Source organism: Clarias gariepinus, chromosome 2 (genome assembly GCF_024256425.1).
Source record: "Clarias gariepinus isolate MV-2021 ecotype Netherlands chromosome 2, CGAR_prim_01v2, whole genome shotgun sequence".
Lineage (NCBI taxonomy): Eukaryota > Metazoa > Chordata > Actinopteri > Siluriformes > Clariidae > Clarias > Clarias gariepinus.
Window position 1 is genome coordinate 47,224,952 of NC_071101.1, and position 25,049 is coordinate 47,250,000.

The 25,049-nt window shown below is 38.9% G+C and overlaps 1 protein-coding gene across 4 annotated transcripts in view; it reads left to right on the forward strand.

Moving 5' to 3' along the window:
- Positions 1-3,374: 3,374 nt before the first annotated feature.
- LOC128517817 (A-kinase anchor protein 7) overlaps positions 3,375-25,049 on the forward strand; it is a 32,663-nt gene continuing 10,988 nt past the window's right edge. For 3 of the 4 annotated variants that reach the window (XM_053491055.1, XM_053491056.1, XM_053491057.1), the window contains exons 1-8: positions 3,375-3,967; positions 5,160-5,237; positions 6,142-6,282; positions 6,552-6,703; positions 6,795-6,931; positions 9,985-10,145; positions 10,936-11,048; positions 14,188-14,335. In XM_053491055.1, the coding sequence (XP_053347030.1) occupies positions 3,808-3,967; positions 5,160-5,237; positions 6,142-6,282; positions 6,552-6,703; positions 6,795-6,931; positions 9,985-10,145; positions 10,936-11,048; positions 14,188-14,335 (1,090 nt within the window). In that variant the 5' untranslated portion in view covers positions 3,375-3,807. The remainder of the gene's footprint in view (positions 3,968-5,159; positions 5,238-6,141; positions 6,283-6,551; positions 6,704-6,794; positions 6,932-9,984; positions 10,146-10,935; positions 11,049-14,187; positions 14,336-25,049) is intronic. The other variant, XM_053491058.1, reaches the window with a different exon arrangement.

Below are 25,049 nucleotides of genomic sequence, written 5' to 3' on the forward strand. Positions count from 1 at the left end.
TATTTACTGATGGATGGATGGAGTCAGAAATGATGGATGCACCTTGTATGCTGAATATCTCCATTTTTAAAAATGTTTTTAAAAAAAAGAAACTTAAAAGAGAAACAAATGAAAAAAAGAACTGGGTATAGAGAGGTATTATGGAGTAGAGTTGGAAGGGATAAGGAAAAGGGTTACGCGTCACCCCGGTGTGTGAGCGGATGGAGCTGGAGTGTGAGGGAGGAGAAGTGCAGGTGTAACACACTTCACTCACCAGGGCGTGTGGAGGAGAGAACACCAGGGCGCGGTCCAGCCGGGTCACGCCATCCAGATCACAGAGAGAGAGAGAGAGAGAGAGAAAGAGAGATTAGACTTGTGTGTTTATATACACAGTGTTCACTCACATACTGCCATGACTGAAAGAAAGAAAGAAAGAAAGAAAGAAAGAAAGAAAGAAAGAAAGAATTGAGCTTTTGCACTCCACACGTTCCATAAGAGTTTTCTCTTGTATGCTAAACACTGAAGAGAAACAGAAGAGCGACCCACACACAGTCCTTACCTTACCTGCACCAACCTTTTCCCAAACACACACACACACACACACACACACACACACACACACACACAGCGCTGATGAAGATCTCACTGGAATCAGTAAGCGAGCCCTAAAGCACACTCCACTCTGGAACCCGCGGTTCTCCGCTTCACTCTGGAGTAACAGGAGGATTAGAGGGAGAGGGCTTTATCCCAAATCCTCCATCTGGCCTTGAAATCTCACAAAGTTACCAGAGCAGAGGTGTGTGTGTGTGTGTGTGTGTGTGTGTGTGTGTGTGTGTGTGTGAGTGTTGGCTTCAGCTGATTCAGCCTCATGTCTCCACCACACAGCATCACACACTCAGCACTCAGCTCAGTCTCCTCCCTCTGAACCAGAACCACACTGAGGTGAAGGGGGGGTTAAACGATGGGTAAAGGAGGTGCATGCATGGACACACACACACACACACACACACACACACACACACACACACCTCTGCTCTTGTAACTTTGTGAGATTTCAAGATTTTATCATTTATTCACTCATTCATATATTTACTTATTCATTTATTCAATTATTCACTCACTCCTTCATCCCTTACTCATTTATCCACTTCTTCATTTATTTACTCTTTCCCTCACTCATTCACTCCCTCTCTCATTCACTTATTCACTCACCTATTGGCTCTTCCCTCCCTCCCTCCCTCCCTCCCTCCCTCACTCCAGCTTCACACCTCAGACATGTTTGATTTCTTTCCTTTACAGCTTCCTCTCTGGCTCCAGGCTCTGGCGTCTGCTTCATGCTGAGAAGTGTGTGTGTGTGTGTGTGTGTGTGTGTGTGTGTGGTGTAGACGTTTGATCCTTTTACTCTTACTGTGTTTAATGTGTTCAGTAGGATGTGAAAACTTTTAAACCATGCTCCACTGAGATATAAAGTAACTCTATTGATGGGGGGAATAGAATAAACAGTCAGTTACACAACCACCACTTGTACATGAACAATGAAACGATCCAGGGTTCTCACTGCAGAAACACACACCGGTGTCCTAAATGCACACTCACGTCAGACTCACAACACAAGCACACAACCTTCAACACTGCGACTTTAAACGTGTAATTACTCACCATTAATCTAGGGCTGTTTATATTCAAGCTTTCAGTCGGTGTGTAATGTGTAACACAACCCCAGCCTCATACACACACACACACACACACACGCACCGTAACGCTGTGGAAATCCTCCTGCGATCCCAGAGTTCTCAGGTGTGGCCCTCAGGTGTATCCTCGTACCTGTACTCCATGAAAAGTGCCTCCTTATACACCTGTTCTCCACTTCACCTGTTCATCCGATCCCTCAGGCTCTCCTCCTCCGGCTGCAACCCAATCAGCAGGTGTAACGTTACACTCCACAAAGACGTTTGTGTGTGTGTGTGTGTGTGTGTGTGAAGGAAACACCAGAGCGACTCCACAGAGAGAGCTCGGTAAACAATGCCCGCCTTTTCCAAACAGCAGGCTGAGCACCAGCACTCACACACTCACACACACACACACACACACACACACACACACACACACACACACACACACACACCTCACCTGAGTTGACCTGCAGTCTCAGAAGGTGATGAGATCTCTCAAATTTTCTCCCCATTTTAACACTTGCCCTGTGTGCACATCTGCTTTGAAAATTAAACGTAAAATAATATTAAATAATAATAATAATAATAATAATAATAATAGTAGCAAAAAAAAAAAAATAATAATAATGACAATAATAATAATAATAATAATAATAATAATAATAATAAAATCAGACATTCAGGACAGTTGTTAGATGCCAATTTATTTTAAAAAAAGGAAGAAACAAAATTAAACATATAATAAAAAAGTATATATTTAAAATAAAAAAAATACGAATAAAAAGTCTTAAAAAGATGCCTTCCAAAAATGTGACAATAAAAATAAAAAAACAAGGAAAGCATAGATGTAAAAAAAAAAAAAAAACTTCTCTACAAAGGTTTTTGGTTTTTAATAACCAATAAAATAAACATTTTTTGCAGTAGATCAAATAAAGATGAAGTTTTGTCTTAAAACCACTCCAGCGTGTTAAAATTCACTTATACCACTTCAGCGCTGTTATTTCAGTCAAAGTGAAAATATGAACTAATCCCAGTAAAAATATTCACTTTATCTTTTCTAATTAATATCTATTGGTGCAGGTGTTTGTTTACATTGAGACAGTAGCGCATTAGTAGATTATTTTACAGTAGATTATTAAATCCCACACATAACTGTTCATAACATCACTTTTACTCCACATTTAGATTCACTGATGGTGCAGATTAAACTACAGATGGAGATCTAAGGACTGAAACAGTTTTAGTAAATTCTGTCCAGACAGTTTTGCCTGATTTTGTGACAAAATCTGTCTGGACAGACATACAGACATACAGACGGACAGAGAGGATATTTTTCCGAGACTAGTTTCAGGTCTTTTAATGTATGAAATGTAAAGATATAATTTTAAGAGTTCAAAATAACTAGTGTATAGTAATATAAAAAATATATTTTTATATTATATTTTATTATGCAATTATATGAATACAAATTAATATTGTATATATAACTATAAATATATAATATAAATATAATGCATATAATTAGTAATAAATTGAATATTTTTTTAACAAAGTCCAAAATCTAATTATAATTAAATAATAAAACATTTTTTAATTACTCCTAACTAACACTGATTTTAAGTAAACCATTTGCCTCTTTTCCCCCTTTTTTTTTAAATCGCAAATACACGCATGACCCTTTTGGCTCTCCGTACTTGTTTACACCATGAGCGAGCACGCGCGGTGCGCAAGGCGGACGTCGAGCGCGCGCTATTAATACTCTTAAATGCTGTAAGGAAGGAGAGCAGGGACCCTGTTTAGATCTTTATAAATCTACTAGATTAACCAACAGATCCGCTTCTTAATAAAACTAGACTCTGATGATTGAGGCTTGTCTTGTTTTCAGCTTTTGTGTCATGAGCTACAGGAGACTCCAGGAGACCATGAGAAGAAACTTATATAATAATAATAATAATAATAATAATAATAAAATCAATATTCAACTTTAATTCAGTGAAATTATGAAGCAGGGATTTCTACATGAGATTTAATAGCCTTTTACTGATCAGATGTTGTTGTTTGCTCATGCAGAAATTTAACATGCACATGGAATTTAGAATGCATTAGTTCGAGGGTTTAAACTGAGATCTAGCAGAGAGACCTCGGGCAGTGTGACATGTTCAGGTTACAGATATCACTAATTAAATCAGTACGTAAGTGTTTATCGGGTTGTTTTAGTGAAAAGGTGCTCAGTGCAGGGGTTCGGGTGGGAAACGACGTCCCTGTCCCAGTTTGGACGCCTCAGAGACACACTGTCACGTTAGCAGACGTATCAGGTAACCTTACAGTACGGGTATAGACAGGGTTATACGCTATCCGGGCCTCATTCTGTATCAAATCCATAGTCAATTGTAACAATTTAAAATAAAATGCCAGTGCTTTAAATGTCAAACTGCAATACGCAAAACTTTTATTAAACAGGATAGAGATTACGCCAATGATTCGAGTGGTTTATACCTTGCCTTTAATTTAGATTAGAAAGATTTGTCTCAGCAACTGAAAAAGTTACTCTCAAACAGAAATATGAAAGTTTTACCCAACGCAAGTGAGATTCGGCGCAAAAAAGATCAACGAAAAAGCAAAATAAGATAAATTTACCTCAGAATATGAAGACTTGCCCCATAAAAGGTTACTCCAAAACTAGAAATATGAAAGATTTACCTCAAAAGTATTATAAATGTTTACCGTGAATTGAAATATATAAACTTTACCTTATATGACATGGATTTGCCCATCAGAAAATGATAGCCATTAGCTAAAATATGATGCATTTACCTCAAATGATAAAGATTTGCCTCAGAAAGTCTTAGCTGTAAGTTAAAATATAAAGATTTACTTCAAATGATAAAGAATTGACCCAGGGAATGTTAGTCGTAAGCTAAAATGTGAAAGGTTTACCTCAAACAATGAAAGTTTACCTCAGAAAATGTTAACCATAAGCTAAAATATAAAAAAATTACCTCAGGTGATAAACATTTCCCTTAGAAAATGATAACTCTAAGCTGAAATATAAAATATTTACCTTAAATGAGAACTATTTGCCACAGATAATGTTAGTTGTAAGCTAAAATCATAAAGATTTACCTTAAATTATAAAAGATTTGACACAGAAAGTGTTAGCTCAAAGCTAAAGCAGAAAATGACTTATACGAGATTTAACACACATTAAGATTTGCCTCAGAAAATGGTTATTCATCAATAAAAATGAGAAAATATAAATTATTTACCTTAGAAAAGATTAATGATAAACCAAATTAATAACCAAAATGATCTCAGATGAAAAAGATTTGCTTCATAAAAAGGTTTGTCCAAAAGCAGAAATATTTACCCCAGATTGACTCAGATAGACCTTAGATGAGGAAGGATCTAAGGAAGGAATTTGCCTAAAGTATAAAGTTTATTGTTCTTTCTTTAATCTGACGATGGTACGGTATAGTATATATTTCACTCTGATGTAATTTATTACAGAGCTAAGCAGGACTTTAGTCCGCATGCAAAAGGAAAGTGCGTGTAAACCATCGCTAGAAGAAATGGAACCGATTACAGGTAGGATGTGTTTCATACTGAATCAAACCCAAATGTGATCAGGAAATATTACAGTCAAATATCCTTCAATACAGCTTTAGCCTGAAAGAGTGCAGGATGTATGGTGGCCATCATTATCATTATCATTATTATTATTATTTTATTTATTTATTTATTTATGAATTTCTTTCATTTTTGTGAAGCTGCTTTGAGACAATGACCATTGTTAACAGCGCTATATAAATAAAATAAAATTGAATTGAATCAATTAACTCAATCATTTCATAATTACGGATTTTAAAAGATAAATGCATTTTTGTATGTTTGGATTTGTAATTCTGCTAATTCTAAGATGATAATATCCCCATGTTGTTGATTAGCGATTAACATCTCGTACAATATCACCATGAAATCCCATGCAAAGGTTTTACAAATCACCAAGGAAAGCGGATATTTGTAGTGGATATCACTTTTATCACTTTATTTACACTGTACTGTATATACAGTTCATCTTGACCCCATTTATTTCTTCATATAAACTGAAATTATATGATGTAGATTAAATAAAAAAAACAAAACGAATTTTTACTATGAAAGGCTGCAAAGTGCCTAAAGATACAATTTAAAAGTTGTTTTTTGTATGTTGCTCAGCAGCGTCCTCATTTCCCCTTTCGTCTGTTCCAACCACTCAGCATTCAGCATCAGCAGTAAACTTATCACCGGCATGCATTAAGTTAAATGTTTTTTTAATGCTTAAAAGATTCACAGGTCACAGTGTGGCTCATCAAACAGAACACAGGCGTCATGACGTACTCTCCGAGATTACATTAAAATACTTATTTTTAAAAATACTTAAATCAAAAATCACTACCAAATAAAATTCAGGTTAAGGAAATGACCAGCTGTACATCTTTGTGGTTTACAGTGACGAAAAAGGTGACGAAGGTGAAGAGGAAGCCCAGGACACCATGGGGACGTAAGAAGAAAGTGAAGGAAGCCGAATGTGCGGCGAAGCTCCTGGCTGAACTTCCTTTCAGCAGCACTGAGGTCTGGAAGGAACTCGGCTGTAAGTCGCCCGTCCCGGTTTAATCAGTATACGTCGTGTTATGTTGTTTTAACAACAATTTTTTTTTAATTTAAACCTAAACGTCTTCTTATAATCCTTATAATAGATTCACACCTATTGCTTTTTTGTTCTGTCTTGAGATTACAAATGGAGTTTTTTTAAGGTGTGATTATGGAAACAAAATAGTAGCTAGACACATAGTGATAATAATAACGTATTGCCCACGTTTCTTAAAAGGTATAAATCTGCTATTTTAATTTCCATTATAGTCTCTGACCCTGAGGCGAAGGGGAAGGCGAAGCGGAAGCGGAAGGGCAGGGGATGTGCGGAAAATGAGGAAGATGAAGAGAAAGAGAAGAAGAAGAAAAAAGATAGCCCTCGCCCTAATTACTTTGTGTCGATCCCGATCACTAACCCAAAGGTTCAGCTCACTTTAAGCCACACAAACAGCTGAAAACATTACACTACCACGTCATGACTGAGCACTTGTGGTTTTCTGAACGTGTGTGTAGATAAAGCAGGGGGTGGAGGTGGTCCAGGCTGAGGTGTTGCAGAAGGACTCTCGTCTCTCCAGAGCTCTGGTTCCTGTGGGCACGCTCCACATCACACTGCTTGTCACATACCTGTCCACACAGGAGCAGATCGACACGTATGTATAATACACCTCACACATGCCTGTAGATTTCTAGCGTGCATATATACTTAAAAAGTTTTACTTCCGTTAAATATTTATAAAATGAGTAAAGAATTAAGCCATTCTGTCTGTATCTGGGTTTAAGTGTATTTTATACACGTGATGAAAGCAGAAGCACAATTAGGTGTAAACATGTTTTTCTGTTTGCTTTTTCAATCCAAGTGCTACTATTTATAGCATAATAATTGCTTTTGTGCATGAAGAGGACATCACAAACACCTTTAGCTCAGCTCCCTATTGTCAACAGTGCAACTATGCAGGTGTTTATCTGGTGTTACACCCAAAATGTTGCTACACTTGTTCACTAAATTAAGGCCAAGATTGCAGTAACACCAGTAACGTAAGTGACACTACAGTAACAGCAACATCATTTTGCAGTCATGTCCAAGCAACATTGCAGTACTACCAATGTGACGGTGTAGTTAAGTAAACATATACAGCGAAGTACAGGAAGTCCCCAAATTATGTACAGGTTCCATTCTGTGAGCATGTTCGTAAGTCCGATTTGTTCTTAAGTCTGACAGAGTGAGTCTTATACACCCCAGACAAGGATATATCTCATGAAAATACCAGTCCACTTGACTAAATCTGTCCCCTTTCCCCACTCTGTCATCATGAAGCCAAAAAACATTAAGGCACCTAGGGAACTGAATCTCACACGTGTCAACTGTAACAGTGTTCTCTGCGGTTTTAAACCAAACGCATTTTTTAGTCTTAGAGCTGTTTTCCACTTTATTAAACCGTGAGTTCTGTCTCGTTGAGGATTTTCTGAAATTAGTATTTACCATCAGGACAGCTTTACAGGACAGACATTTTCTATCATTGTGCTCCCGGACCGATTCATTAAAACCACCAGTGAGGCCGACTCATTTCTCCCGCCCACACACGTACATACAATATACCGGACTTTAGACATTTTATCACTTACACACTGAAAATATTGTATATAATTGTAAATATGGGTATCTGGTGCACTGCAGTGTCTATTTTTTGTCCAAAACATGTGAACTACTTGTTTATAACTTAAATGTTGGTAAATTGGGGACTACCTGTAACGCCAACACAATATTGCAGTGACACCAGAATGACAGTGCAGTAACAAAAACATAATATTGCAGTACGGCAAGGTCACATGGCAATGATTCCAATGTAACGGTACAGTTAAGTCAATATATACGTTAGGGATGGGAATCACCAAGGAATCCCCCGACACGATATTAACACGATTCCTAGGTGCCGATTGTATTTTGTATTTGCGTTGTGATTTTGTTAGTATCACACTTTTTATAAATGCTCTGATTTTATATTTGGTTACAGTTCTTAACAAACCCCCCAGAATGCTGTCCTGCCTCGAAAAACAAACATATATACACTAGAATTTGATTTAATATTGAATTGAATCTATTATTTTTCCTATCTCTAATATACGGTACATTGAAGTCCAGTAACACCAAAGTAATACTGAAGTAACGTGAATGTAAAATTGTAGTTATGCCGAGTAAGCATTGCAGTAACCGCAAAGTAACTCTGCAATAACAAATACAAATACATTACTGCAATTCTCGTGTTGTACGCAAAATTGCGCTATATATTCACTAAACTAATGTCAAGCTGAAACTGAACTAAAGTCGTATCAAAGTCATATGGCTGTAATGTCCAACATACTGCGGTAGGGTCACTCTTACTAGGGTGGCAAATTAAATCCAGAATTTGTAAAATTCCAGTGTTTACTATGCTTAAAATTACTTTAATATGCTACACTATGTCCATTAAAATAGAACCTTAAGATAATTTAGATTTTTGTATAATTTCAATCAAACACTGGTGACACAACCACTTACAGTATGTCTATGGTGTTCTTATATATTTGAAGTAAAATTTTGGTTTGCAAACATTAATTTGGGGGACACAACTTTCTTCTTAGATATAACAAATATATAGTTAACAATTAAAAAATATTGTATATGTAAAAAAAAAAAGAAGAACAATCCATATTCACAATAGAACCACTTTGTGTTGAGATGTTATGCAGTTACATACGTTGCATATTTTGTTATAATGCATAGTTTGTTTCGAACGCAATCTCTCAAACTCAATAAAAAACGTATTTTAAAGCAGGACTGTAACTAATGTAACATTGCACAAATTGTGTTTATGCTGCAGAATCCAAATATGCGAACAGTTTACGATTTATTGGTAGCTGAAGTTTAATTCAGCTGTTGTACGTAATGACGTATGAGCCAGTAACATTACGGCAGTATTGTAGTAATACTCCAGTGATGCCAGTGTGACAGTAATGATACCACTGCAGTCCTCTAATCATGATCCCAAAGTAACATTAGAAGTTCATTACATCCTACAGGACTGTACTACGGCTACAATGATGCCACAGTACGTCGAGTGTCGTAGAGTTTCCCTTTATTATTTATCATGTTCAGTGTGCAGCCCTGGTGTGGTTTTATGGGATTGGTACTGGAGACGGATGGGGTGGATTGGGATTTTCTCTCTCTCGAGCACTTCCCACACCTCTTCCTATCGTCAGGTGGTGTGTATGGATGTGTTGGATGTGAATGAGATTATTTCACACACAGCCATATCGCGATTGAGTTGTGAGTGATTCTGACCTCTGATTTATCTGACGTGTTCTAGTTTTTTCTCCGCAGGATGTGGAGTGTGTGCAGTTATGTAAGAGTAATCTTCCGCTCCGGTGGGTTCAGATTATGCTTGGATTGAGCATCAGGGGATTTGTGTGTGTGTGTGTGTGTTATAAGAGAGTACATTATTGTGTATTAAAGTATGTGATATCACACGTATGTGCGTCACAGCAACATTCCTGGGGAAAACAGCACGATTCTGTGTGTTTGTGTGTGTGTGTGTGTGTGTGTGTGTGCACGCAGGCTTTTATGATGGAGTGTGCAAGACATTTCTGTGTGATTTCACACCTGCGTCAGTGCACCTCCCAGGGGGAATAACAGCTAGGTGTGTGTGTGTGTGTGTGTTTCACGCAGAGCCGCATTAGCAGTAGAAGAGATGGAGCCGATGTTGACGTCCCTAATGGGTGGGCGGAGCCTTGTGCTGCTGTTCCGCGGCATTGGCCACTTCAGACAGGAAGTAGCCTTCGTCCAGATCAAAGAGGGAGAGCACCTCATTACCCTCACGCACATTGCAGGTGAGTTCTCCGTCCTTTATCTCTCCTAATGTTAGTGAGACATTGCTGTCCAGGTCATGAAGAAACAACTTTGTAAGGGCAATATTCAACTTTGATTATTGATAACACCAGAAACTTGATGTTGTGGCATGAGCATGGCCTTTTGCTCCACTTCAATCTTCCAACAGTTGCGATGTCTATTGTATTACGCCGTTTCGTACAAGGCTGGTTGAACAGAATAGCTTCTGGTACTGGGATCTTCTGAGGATGCTGTCCGGACTTCACTTCATAAGAAGTGGTCAGAAATGGGCCTGGGGAGGACCTGGTTCCATTCCGTACCTACCAGGTACACCAGGTTCTCAGGGGCAGAACCCAAACATCTACCCCTTCCTCGAGTGACGCGGGACACCTTCTGACCAATCAGAATCCATTTCTCCAACAACGTCACCTTTATTTGTGGCGTGTATCATGTATCACCTATATACTGGGGCGGGGGAGGGATGGAATCTGCCCTCTTAACAGCATCACTCAGTTTTTATTATACATTTTTTTTTTATTCCTGGTCAATATCTCTCCACACTCCTCCTTTCTTCCTCTCTCTCTCTCTCCTTCTCTTTCTCTCTCTCTGTCTCTCTCTCTCTTAGTATTGATTCTCTCCTTGTCTTACATTAAGCATTGGAGGGGCTTCAATCTTATAGCTGTCCCTCCTGATCTGTAAATAGCCTTGGACGCTCTGATAGCTGAATCTCTTTCTCTCTCTCTCTCTCTCTCTCTCTCTCTCTCTCTCTCTCTCTCTGTGTTGTTGTTCCAGACTCAGTCAGAAGGACGTTTGAGGAGAAAGGGATCCCAACCGGAGACCAGAAAGCTTTCAAACCTCACCTGACCTTCATCAAGCTGTCACGAGCACCCAAGCTCCGGCGCCAGGTGAGAACCGATCCTTAGAACGCTCTCAGTATCCTGGAGGGATTAAACTCGGACGGGATTGTCAGAGGGTTTGTTCGGGGCAGGGGGAGAAACACGGATTTTAACATCAAGGTAAAACTGTTGGAATGCGTGATTTAACGTGGAACCCGTTTTCTAAATGGAGCAAAATGTTTTACTTCTGCTGTCGATTTGTTTAATTGCGCTTTATACTTTCCCTTAATTTGATTCTGTGCTGAAACTTGAACATGGTGTCTCTAATCAGGTTTGGAGGTGTTGCGGATTGACTTTTAGATCATTCAGTGACCTTGTAAAATAATATTAATAATAATAAAAAAAAAAAACCTCTTGCAGTTATATTAAATTACTATATTGAGCAACCCTTTATCATTATTTCTGAATTCTGAATTCTGATTGGTTAGAAGGTATTGATTACGTTTCCATAACAGCTGTCTTGAGAGCAGAACAGGTTTATGTTCTAATACATTATGATTTCTATAGTAACAGCTCATGTACAGCAGCGGCTCCGTGTAATAAGCTAATGTACAAATGAGTTTAATCGTTGATTGAAAAAGCAAATTTCTTTCACAATGAGATGTTTGTTTACAACACGTGGAAAGAGTAGAGCTCTGAAGCTTAATTGCCAGTTGTTTTAGAAGTTCTTGCCTATTATAAGAAAAAAAAAGGTTCTGGAATGACTCAAGTCCCAGAATGTGTGGAGGTAGGGGAGAAGTGTGTGGGAGATCACCCTAAAAGCCCTTGATCTGTCTGGGTTCCTCAGAGTTGGAAGGATCTAGCGTGACAAGAGGTATAGAGTTTTGTAAAACCCAAAAAACAGAATTTTACAATTAGACTGGGAAAATGAAGGCCTAGAATGATGATTCTAAAATACTCTAAATGTTGCAGCTCCCAGTGTCCCAGTGTCCTAGTGCCTCACAAATGAAAGCCCATGAAATGGGCCCTAAAATGTTCGAGACCTACTTCACAGTTCGTGAGTTCCAGAGAGGTTCTAGGTAGATTCAGAGAAGTTCTAGAATGAATCATAAAATGGAATCCTACAATCAAGCTTGCGCCCTAAAATAATTATTCTATATAACTCAACTTCTACAATGACAATGCTCTCAATGTCCCAGAGCCTCCCAGACCTAAGAGAGAGGTTGAGAGACCCAGAATTTTGTTAAAAAAAAAAAAAAAATTTAATCCAACAAGCAAGCCAGAAAATTCAAGATTGCTCAAGTCCTTGATTGTTGACCCTTTCTAAATGAGAACACTAAAGGTCTTGGACCGTTATTTTAAAATGTCGAGATCCTGTGTATTTTGGAATGTTTAGTTATAGAAGATCCACAACACTGAAGGTCAAGAATGTTGATGCTCCCACTGTCCTAGAGTCTCCCAGAATGAAAGCCCATAGTTACACTAAAATTTTTTAACATTACTTGTTCTAGAGTGATGGAGTTCCCATAGTTCTAGAATGTTAAAGTCGTAGGAGGCTAGGATGTCCCAGAATGAGCAGTTCCCTTATCAGACTGGGAAGTTCCAGAATATTTTAGTTCTGCAACGCCATATGCTGTTGAGACAAAAGCCTGACATAAGGTAGGGAGGTTCTAGTATGCCTGGAGTTCAATGATTGTGAATGTAGAGTTTTCTGAATGCTTTTAAATGATTAAATAATGAAGTTCAAGAAGGATGAAGCTCCCAGTGTTCTAGACCCTCACAGATGAAAGTCTATGAAATAGGCCTTGAAATGTTCGAAAGTTCCAGAGATTGATTCTAGATTGATTCAGAGAGGTTCTTCAATGACAATGCTCCAAATGTCCCAGAGCCTCATAGGATTAAATCTAGTCCAGTGAAATTCCAAGAGTTCTACGTTAAATGTGGGATATCCCAGAATGACAAGTTTCTTGATCAGATTGGAAAGTTCTAGAATATTTGAGTTCTGCCATGCTCAATCCTCTTTAGATGAAGGCAAGAGACAGAGCGTGAAACGGTCTAGAATGGCTGACGTTCCAAATTATTTATTTTTTTTAACCCAAAATTGAATCCCACAATCAGACTGGGAAATTCCTGGGACTGGGATACTCACACTGAGGGCCTGAAAACCATCATCTTAAATGTAGATTGAATTCTTAATTCTTGTTGCTTTAAAAAGAGTAAATAAAAAGTTGAAGAACTTTCAAGGTGTTAGTGTTCTAGAATGTCACAGAATGGCCAGTTCCTTGAAAAGCTTCAGAATATTCATGTTCTGTAATGCAGAACACGGTTCTCAGTGTTCTACAACCTCCCATGATGAAAATCAATAATTAGAATTAAAAGTCCTTGGACACTTGAGTACCAGAAGTTTGGTGCTTTCAGTCCTCTGTATCTGAAACCGTATGAAAAGTCAGGAAGAAACTGTAAAAGAGAACAACAGGTAGCAGCACATCACAGTGCATCCTACGCCAACGCTCTTGGACCCAGACACTCTCAGCGCGTAAAGATGGAGGTAAAGCTCTAAGGAATATAAAGTAATGTTAAGTGATAAAATGTTATGATCTAGGTCTGTCCTGACTCATAGATAAAAAAAAAAAAATCACACACACACTTAATCGCATTCTTCGTGACTGAGTGCTTTGTAACTAGATTTTAATCCGGAACTCTGCGCCTCCTTCCATCACCTCGCTCAGTGAAGTGCTCTTAAAGCTCTCCATAGGCAGTGATGTTCGGTATATGTCAGTGTGTATAGCTGCACCATGATGACTTTAAAGGGGAAAGAGTATTTCAAAGAATATGAGAAATATCTCCTTCGTGTCATGTCTGTTCCCTCCCAGTCACGTCTCACCATCCGGCTCTGCCAGCAGCACCAGGTTTCGTGGAGTTATGGGCTTGTTTTGGCACCAAGCTCCTTTTTTTGTAGCTTAGCCATTTCTCAATATGACACATTCTTGCCTATTTCCTATTTTCTGATCCTTAGTACTGTGTGTGTTTGTGTTTGAGACTCTACCATCAGGAAGTGTCAGATAGGAGCAGCCTCCTTAATCTTCCCACCATCCCACAGACACACACATCCTGCTGAGGTTATCAGCCCCAACAGATTGCTGGACATCATGTTCCTGTGTGTGTGTGTGGTCAGTCACAGCTCATCCCAATTACGTGTGTGTTTTAGGGAGTCAAGAAGCTGGACCTCAGCCTGTTCACAGCGTTTGAGCAGCGAGAGTTTGGCGAGGAGAACGTTTGCACCATGGATCTCTGCTCCATGCTGAAGAAGAAGGATGCAGAGGGTTACTACCACCGTGAGAAGACAGTCACCTTTGGTAAGTTAGAACAAGGATGGTGTGTGTGTGCGAGTGTGTTAGAGTCAAGAACTTTGTCTCAGAACATGAAGTCACCTTAAAGTCACATGACCTGACAAAGCACTGACACTGGAGACTCCTTCCAACAGTCCGCGTTTGTAAATCAGCGGTGGACTCTGCTTCAGTTCTGTGGTCCGGGTTTGCAGTTCGTTATCACAGTGGTCCAGTTTATGTGATCGAGGTTGTGTCCAGGCTTTTTCTAAATGTCTATTTTGGGTGATCCAGTCACGGTGCAGGCAGCTGATACGGAGAGTTCATATCCTGCAACAGCACAACACAACTCTGCTGCTCTCTGGAAGTCTTTTTTTTTTTTTCCAGTGATGTCCGGTGTGCCAAGCAAAACAATTCAGTAGTACTGAATGAGTAAAGCAGTGTTTAATATCAGGGAACTTTCAGAGCTGGAGAAATTGGGAGCCTGGTTGTGTCACCTGTCTACCACTAGATGCCGTTGTTTCATTTCAGATGTTAAAGAAATGGCGCATCACAGGTACAAATGTAATGTTTCCATGCTTCGTATTTTGTAACTATTCATTCACACAAATTTATATTTTTATTAAATAAAAAGAACACATTTTGCTAAATACAGTTTCATGCCCTTTTATGTCCGTAGTGTCCGTAATTTTTTTGAATTCAAATCTTTCAACGGTTTTAACTGTCATCCAGATGAAACTTGGACAATTTAGATTTTACATGAAAAGACATAAACCTGAAAAAGTGTATTATTCTAAAATGCAAAATTGTTAAGATATCGCAACATGACATTGACATGGTTACGGACACTACAGGGTTTTTTTTGCTTTTTAAGCTTTTTTACCAAAAATCTATTTAAGCAACAATTTTTACAGGTCATATGCTTCTGGAAGCTTACACCAATTTTAGTATCAATATTGAAAAAGAAATATGAATAATTTGCATTTTAAATGATTATAGTTTCATGCGAGACAGAATAACGCTGAAAAATGGCCTTTGTAGGGACACATAAAATCATCTCTCCAAAACAGCTGAACTTGAAATTTTTAGGGAAGCAAGATCGGTCACTTCCATGTTGTATAAACTTCAGAAGTAGCTTCTTTGGCCCACACACATTTTCTGTATAATATGTATAACATAAAAATAAATATTGAATAAAATCAGTGAGTGTAATCTAGCTCCGTCCACATATAGTAAAAAAAACAGTAAAATAAATATTAAACACAGTTAGACGATATAAAGAAGAAAAAAAGATAAATCTGCTCTTACTGGAAGCAAAGAGTTGTGCAATATTGCTGAAGGTTAAATGTATTTTATTTTCCTGAAAACGAGTGGGTTTGGTTGAAAAAGCTTTCTCATTTCTGTAACTTGTTGGTTTGTGTGACGCTCCTGGTGTGGAGAGAAGTGTGTGAACGTGTTAGTGAAGAGCCCTACAGTGACAGTGAGTTTACTCTGGTCCTCTTGAGTGGGCGGTAAGCGAGAGGGTGGAGGTAAGAGCCAACCACATAGGTGTAGTGTGTGTGGGTTTGTGTTCTACTACACGTGGTCTGTTTCGGTGTTAAGATACTGCTTATAGGATTCGGTTCTAGTTCTAGTGCTGCACAGTTAATCACATATAAATCTAAATCCCGTCAGGAATGTGTATAGACTTCGTCAGTAATTGAAAGACTTGTTTATTATTGATGAATAAATAATGAATTAATAATTAATAATGAAATATTACAGTTTTTACAGTCATGATTGGTGATTTATTCTATTCCTGTGCCTTTCTCTCTCCCGTGGGGTGCCACAGGGATCTACTCTCAGCCCTCTCCTCTTTTCGCTTTATCCACACCCTCTGGGGTCAATATGTACACAAAATAATCTTTCTTTTCGTTGTTATGCAGATGATATACAAATGTACATTCCGGTAAAGCTAAGAAAGGAGCAATGCATCTCACATACTATTCGATTGTTTCAAAACCATTAAACCACAACCATGCAAGGAAGTTTAAACTCAGACTTCAGGGACCTTGCCCCGATCTTACTTGGTTAGAAATCTGAAAGTTATATTTGGCAGCAGCGTGAAATTCGATAAACAGTTAATTCTGTATTAAAAGCGAGCTTTTTCCAACTTCGCCTGCAGGCTAAAGTGAAGTCTGTTCTATCACGCAGCGACCTTGAAGAGGGGACACATGCTTTTATTGGTTCCAGTTTGGATAACTGCAATGCACTTTTATGTTCGTGTTAATCAGTCCCCTCTTTTTCTCTCTCTTTCTCGTCTTTACTTAATACAAAACACCACTGCTCGTCTCTTAACCAATACATCCACACCTGATCACATAGAGTAACTTCCATCCTCTACCCCCCACTGGCTTATATCTCAATCGCATTATGTGTCACTATGTGATCTTCTGATTAAATCCTAACGCCCCAGTAAGTCCTCTGTGTTTTTGTTTATCCCCAGTCAGAGGAGTGCGGCTTGGTTTCCTCATCGTGACGAGCATTCATTTCTAATTTCAGTGTTTCTAATCTTAGATGATGGAGTCGTGTGCAGCCTGCTCGAATAAGAACACACTCAAAGGAGTTTTTCGAATGAGACAGGATGAATAAAAATACACACAAAGGCTTAGGTTTTGGGCGAGAGATAGAACGAAAGATCATTTTTTCATTCAAGATTCATTTTAAGGATATTTCTAGCATTCTATATTCCTCTGTGTTAGCTTGCCTGTATTAAACATCCGAAGGTGAGTCAAAAATAATCTGCACTCCACTGGCTGTAGAATTTATTTCAATCATTAAAATCAGAAGTGAATCTTCGTCCTGGTATGGCTGCTTTCAGGGAGCCAATCAGTTAAAAGTCTGACGGTGTGAGATATAAGGGAATAATTGTGCATCACCCTTGTATTTTAAAGGTCCCATATTTTAATACCTTTTTAATATGTTAACAATGATCTCAGAGCTTTTCCAGTGTGTGTGTGTGTGTGTGTGTTAATGGTAAAACTTTTAATCCAAACAGTGTCTATGTGAATGAGCTAGTACTGAGCCACGCCCATCCAGATAACAGCAGAGCTGAGCAATAAGCCAGGGCGGGGAGGGGGGTGGGGGTTTCTCATATGAGGTCACAATAAAGGGAAAATCTAATTGATTTTTTTTTCAAAAGTGGTTAAAAATGAAATAAATTTATTTGAGATTTATCTCAGTCCACCTGCTTTATGAATATTATTTTATTCAGATATCCACTAGATGGTGCTGTACACACATTATCATGACATCTCATACAAACACCACATTGCACCTACTGTACATCAACACACACACTCGTGCACATCAAGCATGCTTCAAACACACACATGGTGTTTTATGTACTAGTCTTTAGTACGGAGCAGATAACACTACACACTACAGATGTGATCTGTCCTCATGTGATATAGAGTAGTGTGAATTGGAAACTTTTTCTGAACATATGTACAACATTTCCGCTGCCAAAAACGCGGAAAGTTCAAACGGCGTGATTTACAAAAGGGATGATCAACAGACAGGTACTTATCGGTTGGCTTGGTAACCCTGAGTGTTTGTAGAATCAGTAAATCTGGGCTGTTATTGAGGTTGCGTCGAGTGTTTCGCCGTTTAAATTTGTCTCTTTAGCAGCTCGCAAAGTCGATTTGAATCACAATACAGCTGTAATGAACATGCTAATCAGGGATACTGATTAGACGATGACGAGCAGGTGTTTAATCTCTAGAGTTAATGAAGGTACATTGCACACGCAGAACTTACATGATCCAGTTCCTAAACATCAAAGCATATTTTTACACACTAGATCCACACGTCTGAATCGACTCATTCAAATCAGGGGATTGACATCATCTTGTACAACATCTTGATGCTCCAAATCCAAATCCTGTTTAGATTCCCTGAGCTCGGGTCCAAATTCTCATCCATAAAATTTTGGTTATTCTTTGCTTAGCTAAGCGACTCTATAATCTTTCATGAACCATTTTAAAACCATTGTGATCTACAACCAGATGTTCCAAATCCACTTAAACTAGATCCACAGAGCTTCAAGGAGATTCTACAGGACAAGGCTCTGGACAAATAAAAAAAAATCCCACCTCATGTCCATGAGTCTTCATTACCCAGATCTCCAGAAATGCATCATATATTAACTTGTTTTCTGTGTCTCTCATGAGGTAGGTCATTAAATACATTGATCCACGTAGATCCTAAAACCTTACACTGTTGGACACCCTGATATTAGAATAACCTCGGCAAAACCAATCCAATCAGTGGTTCCCTGCTCTAGGAATGTAGACATGATTATACTCATGTGGTGGTCTAGACATTTCAAACACTTACTTGGGACACTTTCGTTATGATATTCCCAGTACTCTCCTTAATTTCACACTGGTACTCTCAGGACTCTGCTCTAGAAAGGTTCGACACACAGGCCATTTGTTGTAAACATTCATAAAACTCTCTGTACTCGGTTCCAGAAATTTCGAACTGTTACACAGGAATGTCTCCTCAAGACGTTTAACCTAGATAAACTTAATGAGTACTGAGTTAAGATTCACCTTTACATAAATTAGAAAAAACTCGGAATACACCATCCTAGCAATTGACATTTGTAAAGTAAGAGGACGATGAGTACGTTTTTAAACCTGTGGCAAAATACCGTAAGTAAGGGTTTAAAATTGCTAAAGGAGTCAACGCTAACTCATGATACTTCTACGCCAACTCAGAAATTTCTACTCCATACTCAGCGCTTTGCTCTAGAAGTTTCAAACAATTACTCAGTTCTCCACTCACTTCCAAACACTTATTCTGTACTCATTTTTAATCCCTTGCTCTACTAAGAACTAGAACAGTAATTTGGGGTTTTTTGTGTTAGACAGTTTCAAAAACTAGCCCAGTGCTCTGCTCTAGAAATCGCAAACAATTACTCAGTAGTCAAAATCACACTGATTACTCTGCTCTAGAAATTTTTAGAAACACTTCTTTGGTTTCCTGCCCCAACAAATTTTAACACTTCCTCAGTACTCTGTTCGAGAAATTTTAAGTTTATACTCAGTAATTCATTTGCATTTCAAACACTTATTTTTGATCCTTTGTTCTAGAATTTTAAAACACTTATTTGGTGTACTCTGCTATAAAAAGTTCCCCCACATACTCAGTGTACGCTAAAACATTTTAAACACTTACCCAATACACTGCACTGAACATTCCAAACCGTCTTCTTTCATCTTCTGCTCTGGACATTTCAAGCACAGTACAGTACCTTCTACTTTAGAGATTTTAAAGGTTTATCTGGGATCCTGTGCTCTAGGGATTCTACATGCTTACGGTCACGAATACCCATCCGAACGTCTGCTAACACCATACGAACAATTTTCAGAGTATTTCCTACGGTCTTCCTAAGGTGGCCTTATAAGAATCTAGCGTTTGTAGCCTCGTAGGTCTTCAAAACTTTTTGTAGGTCGATGGTCTTGTCTCAACTCGCGGCATGAAATCCACTCTTCGTAGAGCCACAGTAGGAGCGCCTTAGCAACAACCTAACATCAACGTACAATGTTCGTGGATCATTTAGATTTAGAAGACATTTCCCTAAACCCATATTCTTACGGTATCTGTGGGTATGTGACAAGAACACTTTTAGTTGCTTATGGGTCAAATGACCATATTTTGCGGATAACTCAATTTTCTATCGAGTGGATAGCCATCGCTTTATATACCAGGAGACGGGAGATGTTTCTACCAAGTACTTGAGAGTGCCGTTGAGTGCACATATGCACTTTAAGACAAAAATTTGGGTAAGATCGACTTGTGTAGGCTGTAGGAAGGTCCTGAGGCAACCGTACAGCAAATGTAAGAACTCTGCGGCCACCGTACAATAGAAAAGTCAACCTTTTTTCTCAAAAATGCCTTAATCTGTTCTTAAGAATTAAATGGCAGCCATACCAAAGGGGGCAGTAGATAACTGTAATCCTCTGCATGAACATCTGAATTCGTAGGAACAGGGAGGTTTGTATGAACCCTCACCGTTTGGAAGAATATTTGTGTCTGTGGCTTTTCCCAGGGTACTCTGGGGTAAAAATGAAGAAAACAGAGCAGTACTTTGCTCTTGAGCACCTACTCATGTAACTCTGCTTTAAGAACTTCTTCTTCCTAAAAACCTGCATGGGTCACAATAGAAATTTTAATTCATTCCCCGGCCTGCTTTAGATATTTGAATGTCAAAGACGTATCTATAATGCTTTGCTCCAGAAATCCTAATACACTTCCCCACACTGCTTTATTTAAGTCGTGACTCTGGGTTCGCGATGGGAAAGGTTATCATGTATGGCCAGCCGAGCTCCGGGGCTCAAGATTTCGGCAGCGTCTCCGCATGAGCAAACATTTCACAAACATCAGTAATCCGAGTGCTCTTTAGCGGTGGTACTGGGTGCAAGCACTGACGCAGCGGGGGGAAGAGTGTGTTTGACGACGTGGATGTTTGCCAGTTCGGATCCCACTGAGATCCGGAGTAGACTGCGGCTCGATTTTGTGACGCCGCCTGTAACAGCACGTCTGTTGGCAAATGCGAGAGCCGGTGTGATTGTGGAGATTATTGATGCTGTGCCGGTGCAGCACAGATTAGGTTAGCGCTCGAGGTGTTCCGCGCCTGCTGTGGAAATGTCACGGCTGCTTTTGTTGCCGAAGAATGCTGCAAATTCATCTCATTTTTTTTACAGTAGAAAACACAAAACAATTAGATTGAAAGTTTTATGTGCAAAGAAAAAAATCCATATATTCCATCTTATATAAATTATTCTGGCAGAGGTTATCAAAAACAACATAATTACACAAATTACAGTCAGTTTATCTTCTGCGTTGATCATCGTTAGATTGTGTCACAGTGTATTATTACAGTTTTACGGAAAATAAGCACCTGAACTACAGGCTCATGACCGAAAGTGTGTGTGTGTGAGACTCCCACACCTTTGACTGACGGCAATAAACTCATTAATAGAGGTGATGTGTGACTCAGAATTGACGTTTATAACCGTGGGAGAATGGATACAAGACCTACAGTTGGAACACGACCCGGAATAAAGCTTTATTTTCAGTGTGTTACTATTTTTAATTCAATTCCCTTTTTTATTTTTGGCGTTTTGTTCATCGTCCTTCTGCTCCGAAGATGATAACCTTAGCCATAATGCCCTGCTGTAGAGATGACAAACCCGCTGTACGATTTCCTGCTGACGGAAGATGAGTTCCCGTCTGATAATAACGCCAGACGATGCGACTTGTCTATCGCTCCCTCTCCAGACAGAGCTGATAATCGATCTGCCACCAGACGAGAACGTGCGAGGGACTCAGAGCGTGCCTCAGACACGTCATTCTACTCTGTACAAATATATCCCTGCTGCTTCCTCCAGAGACGATTGACACCCCAAGGGTTTCTGTCTCTCACTCACTCGGCTTCCACATCCAGGAAAAAAACAAACGTTTGTTTCATTAGCATCACAGCCACGTGATGTACTAGACAGTGTGCACTATAGACACACTGTACACCAAGCACTGCTGCTGTTAATGAACAGTTTACTTTCGAACTGTTGTAGGTGCCGGTGTTTATTTGTAGAGGAGTATTTAAGCATAGAGTGGTGTTTTACTGTAGTATTGAAGAGTATTGTAGTGTAGTATTTTAACATAGTCTAGAATGTTTTGTATCGTATTTCTTTTTTTTTTTCAGCGCAGTGCTGCATTTTAGCAGCCGGGATGTGGTAGTTTAATGTTATGCGGTTTATGTTCTTGCTGTGAAATGCAGTATTTTACTTTATTGTAGTGTAGTATTTAATGCAGTGGTGTAGTGGAGTGTTGTGTAGTATTAAATGTAAATGTTTTTGGAGTAGTGTAGTAACAATGTAGTGGTTGTAGTGTTGAAATACTTTGTGTCGTGTAGTATTTAATGTAGTGGTGTTGAAGTGTTTGAGTGTAGTGTTTACTGCAGAGTTGTTGAAGTAGTGTAGTGTAGTATTTAATGTGGTGTTGTTGAGGTATTTCATGCGCTAGTGTTGAAGTGTTTGAGTGTAGTGTTTACTGCAGAGTTGTTGAAGTAGTGTAGTAATTAATGTGGTGTTGTTGAGATATTTCATGCGCTAGTGTTGAAGTGTTTGAGTGTAGTGTTTACTGCAGAGTTGTTGAAGTAGTGTGGTGTAGTATTTAATGTGGTGTTGTTGAGGTATTTCATGTGCTAGTGTTAAAGTGTTACAGTGTAGTATTTAATGCAGTGGTGTTGGAGTATTTAGTGTAGTGTAGTATTTAATGTAGCAATGATGTAGCATTTTAGTGTAGTATAGTATTTACTGCATTGGTGTTGAAATAGTGTAGTGTAGTATGTAGTATTTAATGTACCATTGCTGAAGTATTTTAGTGTAGTTTTTAAGTGCGTTGGTATAATGATTACTGCATTAAATACTACACTAAAATGCTTCTGCAATGGTACATTAAATATTATGTTATACTTCCATATTCCAACACTACTACATTAAATACTCCACTACACTAAAATACTTCAGGAGTGGTATATAAAACAATACACTACACTTGAACACTCCAACTGCGCTACATTAAATACTTCATTGAACATTAAGTGCTTTGGTATAATGATTACTGCATTAATGTTAAACAAAGTATTCTATGTAGTGTAGTATTTAATGCAGTGTTGTTAAATTACTTAGTGTAGTTTATTATTTGATGCAGTGGTATGGGATATTTTAGTGTTGCATAGTATTTAATGCAGTGTTGTTATAGTATTTAGTTTAGTATTTAGTGCTTATTTAATGCAGGGCTATTAAAGTATTTCAGACTAGTGTAGTGTAGTTTTTAATGTATCAGTGCTGAAATATTTAGTGTAGTATTTAATGTAGTGTTATTGAAGTATTCAGTGTAGCGTAGTATTTAATGCAGTAGTGTTGAAGTATTTAATGTAGTGTAGTATTTAATGCAGCGTTGTTTAAGTATTTTAGTGTAATGTAGTATTTAATGCAATGTTTTAAATTATTTATTGTAGTGTAGTATTTAATACAGTGTTATTAAAGTATTCCGTGTAGTGTAGTATTTAATGCAGTGGTGTTGAAGTATTTAGTGTAATGTAGTACTTAATGTAGTGTTGTTGAAGTATTCAGTGTAATGTAGTATTTACTGTAGTTGTCTTGAAGTATTTAGTGTAGTGTAGTATTTAATGCAAAGGTGTTGAGGTATTAAGTGTAATGTAGTATTTAATGCAATGTTATTAATTAATTTATTGTAGTGTGGTATTTAATACAGTGTTATTCAGTGAAGTGCAGTATTTACTGTAGTGGTCTTGAAGTATTTAGTGTAGTGTAGTATTTAATGCAGTGGTGTTAAAGTATTTAGTGTAATGTAGTATTTAATATAGTGTTATTAAAGTATTCAGTGTAATGTAGTATTTAAAGTAGCAGTGCTGAAGTATTCAGTGGTGTGATGTAGTGGTACCGGAAAACATGTCTAAAGTAGTTCAGTGTGTAATCTAGTGGATCATCTAAGGATGGTGAAGGGTTTCTGTGCAGTAGAGTATTTTCTGGTAGTAAGGTATTTTAGCTTAGTGTAGTGTTTATTGTAGTAAAGTATTTGAGCATGGTGTAGTAATTAAATGTCATGTGATGTTTATGTAGTTTATGGCTCTGCCTCTATGTTTCAGTACATAGAGCAGACTGGGACTGATGAGTGTTCGAAGTATTCCATATAATTTTCTACTGGTGTTAGAGTATTAACAGAAGCAGCCATGTCTTCACCACCACCCCCCCCCTCGCCATCATCATCATCTTCATCATGTCTGTAACAGAATGACAGTTGGAGAGCGCAGTCAGCAGTGACACCGGATAAGAACAGTAACGAGGCGGCTAATAGCCAACAATCAGCGGAGAGAGGAAGTTCCACTCCCGCGTGACGTGATGGGCTAATTGAGGTCGACTAATTGGTCTGGGGGAAACGCCATGGGGTCACTCGCTGCCGTTCCATCCAGGAGCGGATTTCATGCGGGAGATATGAACCCCCACTGACTCCACCGGAGCCGCTTCAGATAGCGGAGTGGACGCCTGAGGACACGTGCACACACACACACACACACACACACACACACACACACGGACACATCGACGCACTAAGCCAAGTATTCAAGAGTACCAATGCTGAGGGGGTGGGGTTTTAGACTCCACCCCCTTAACACACACTCACATGAGCAACTACAGCACACTGCATGAGGCGTTCTGCTTCTCTCTCTCTCTCTCTCTCTCTCACACACACACACACACACACACAGTCAGCTGCTGGAGCTGCTCTCGGATTGTACCAGTTCTCTGAATACACCAGAAGGAGAGGGGAAAGAAGGAAAAAGGGGGAATAAAGGAGGAAGGGAGGGAGGAAGCGATGGGTCAGCTGTGCTGCTTCCCTTTTTCCCGAACGGACGACAAACTGAGTAAGTGAGGTAACACTGGCCGAGACCTGAAAGGAGTGTGTGTGTGTGTGTGTGTGATTAGACCCCAGTGCATGTGAATGGAGCAGTTTGTCTTTGTGTGTGTGTGTGTGTGTGTGTGTGTGTGTGTGTGTGTGTGTGTGTGTGTTGCCAAATCCATCAGCGGTTATTGCAGCAGTGACATTGCGTGGATGGTATCATGTGTGTTTAACGTATTTTACTCACGTATTTTCGTAACTCGTTTGT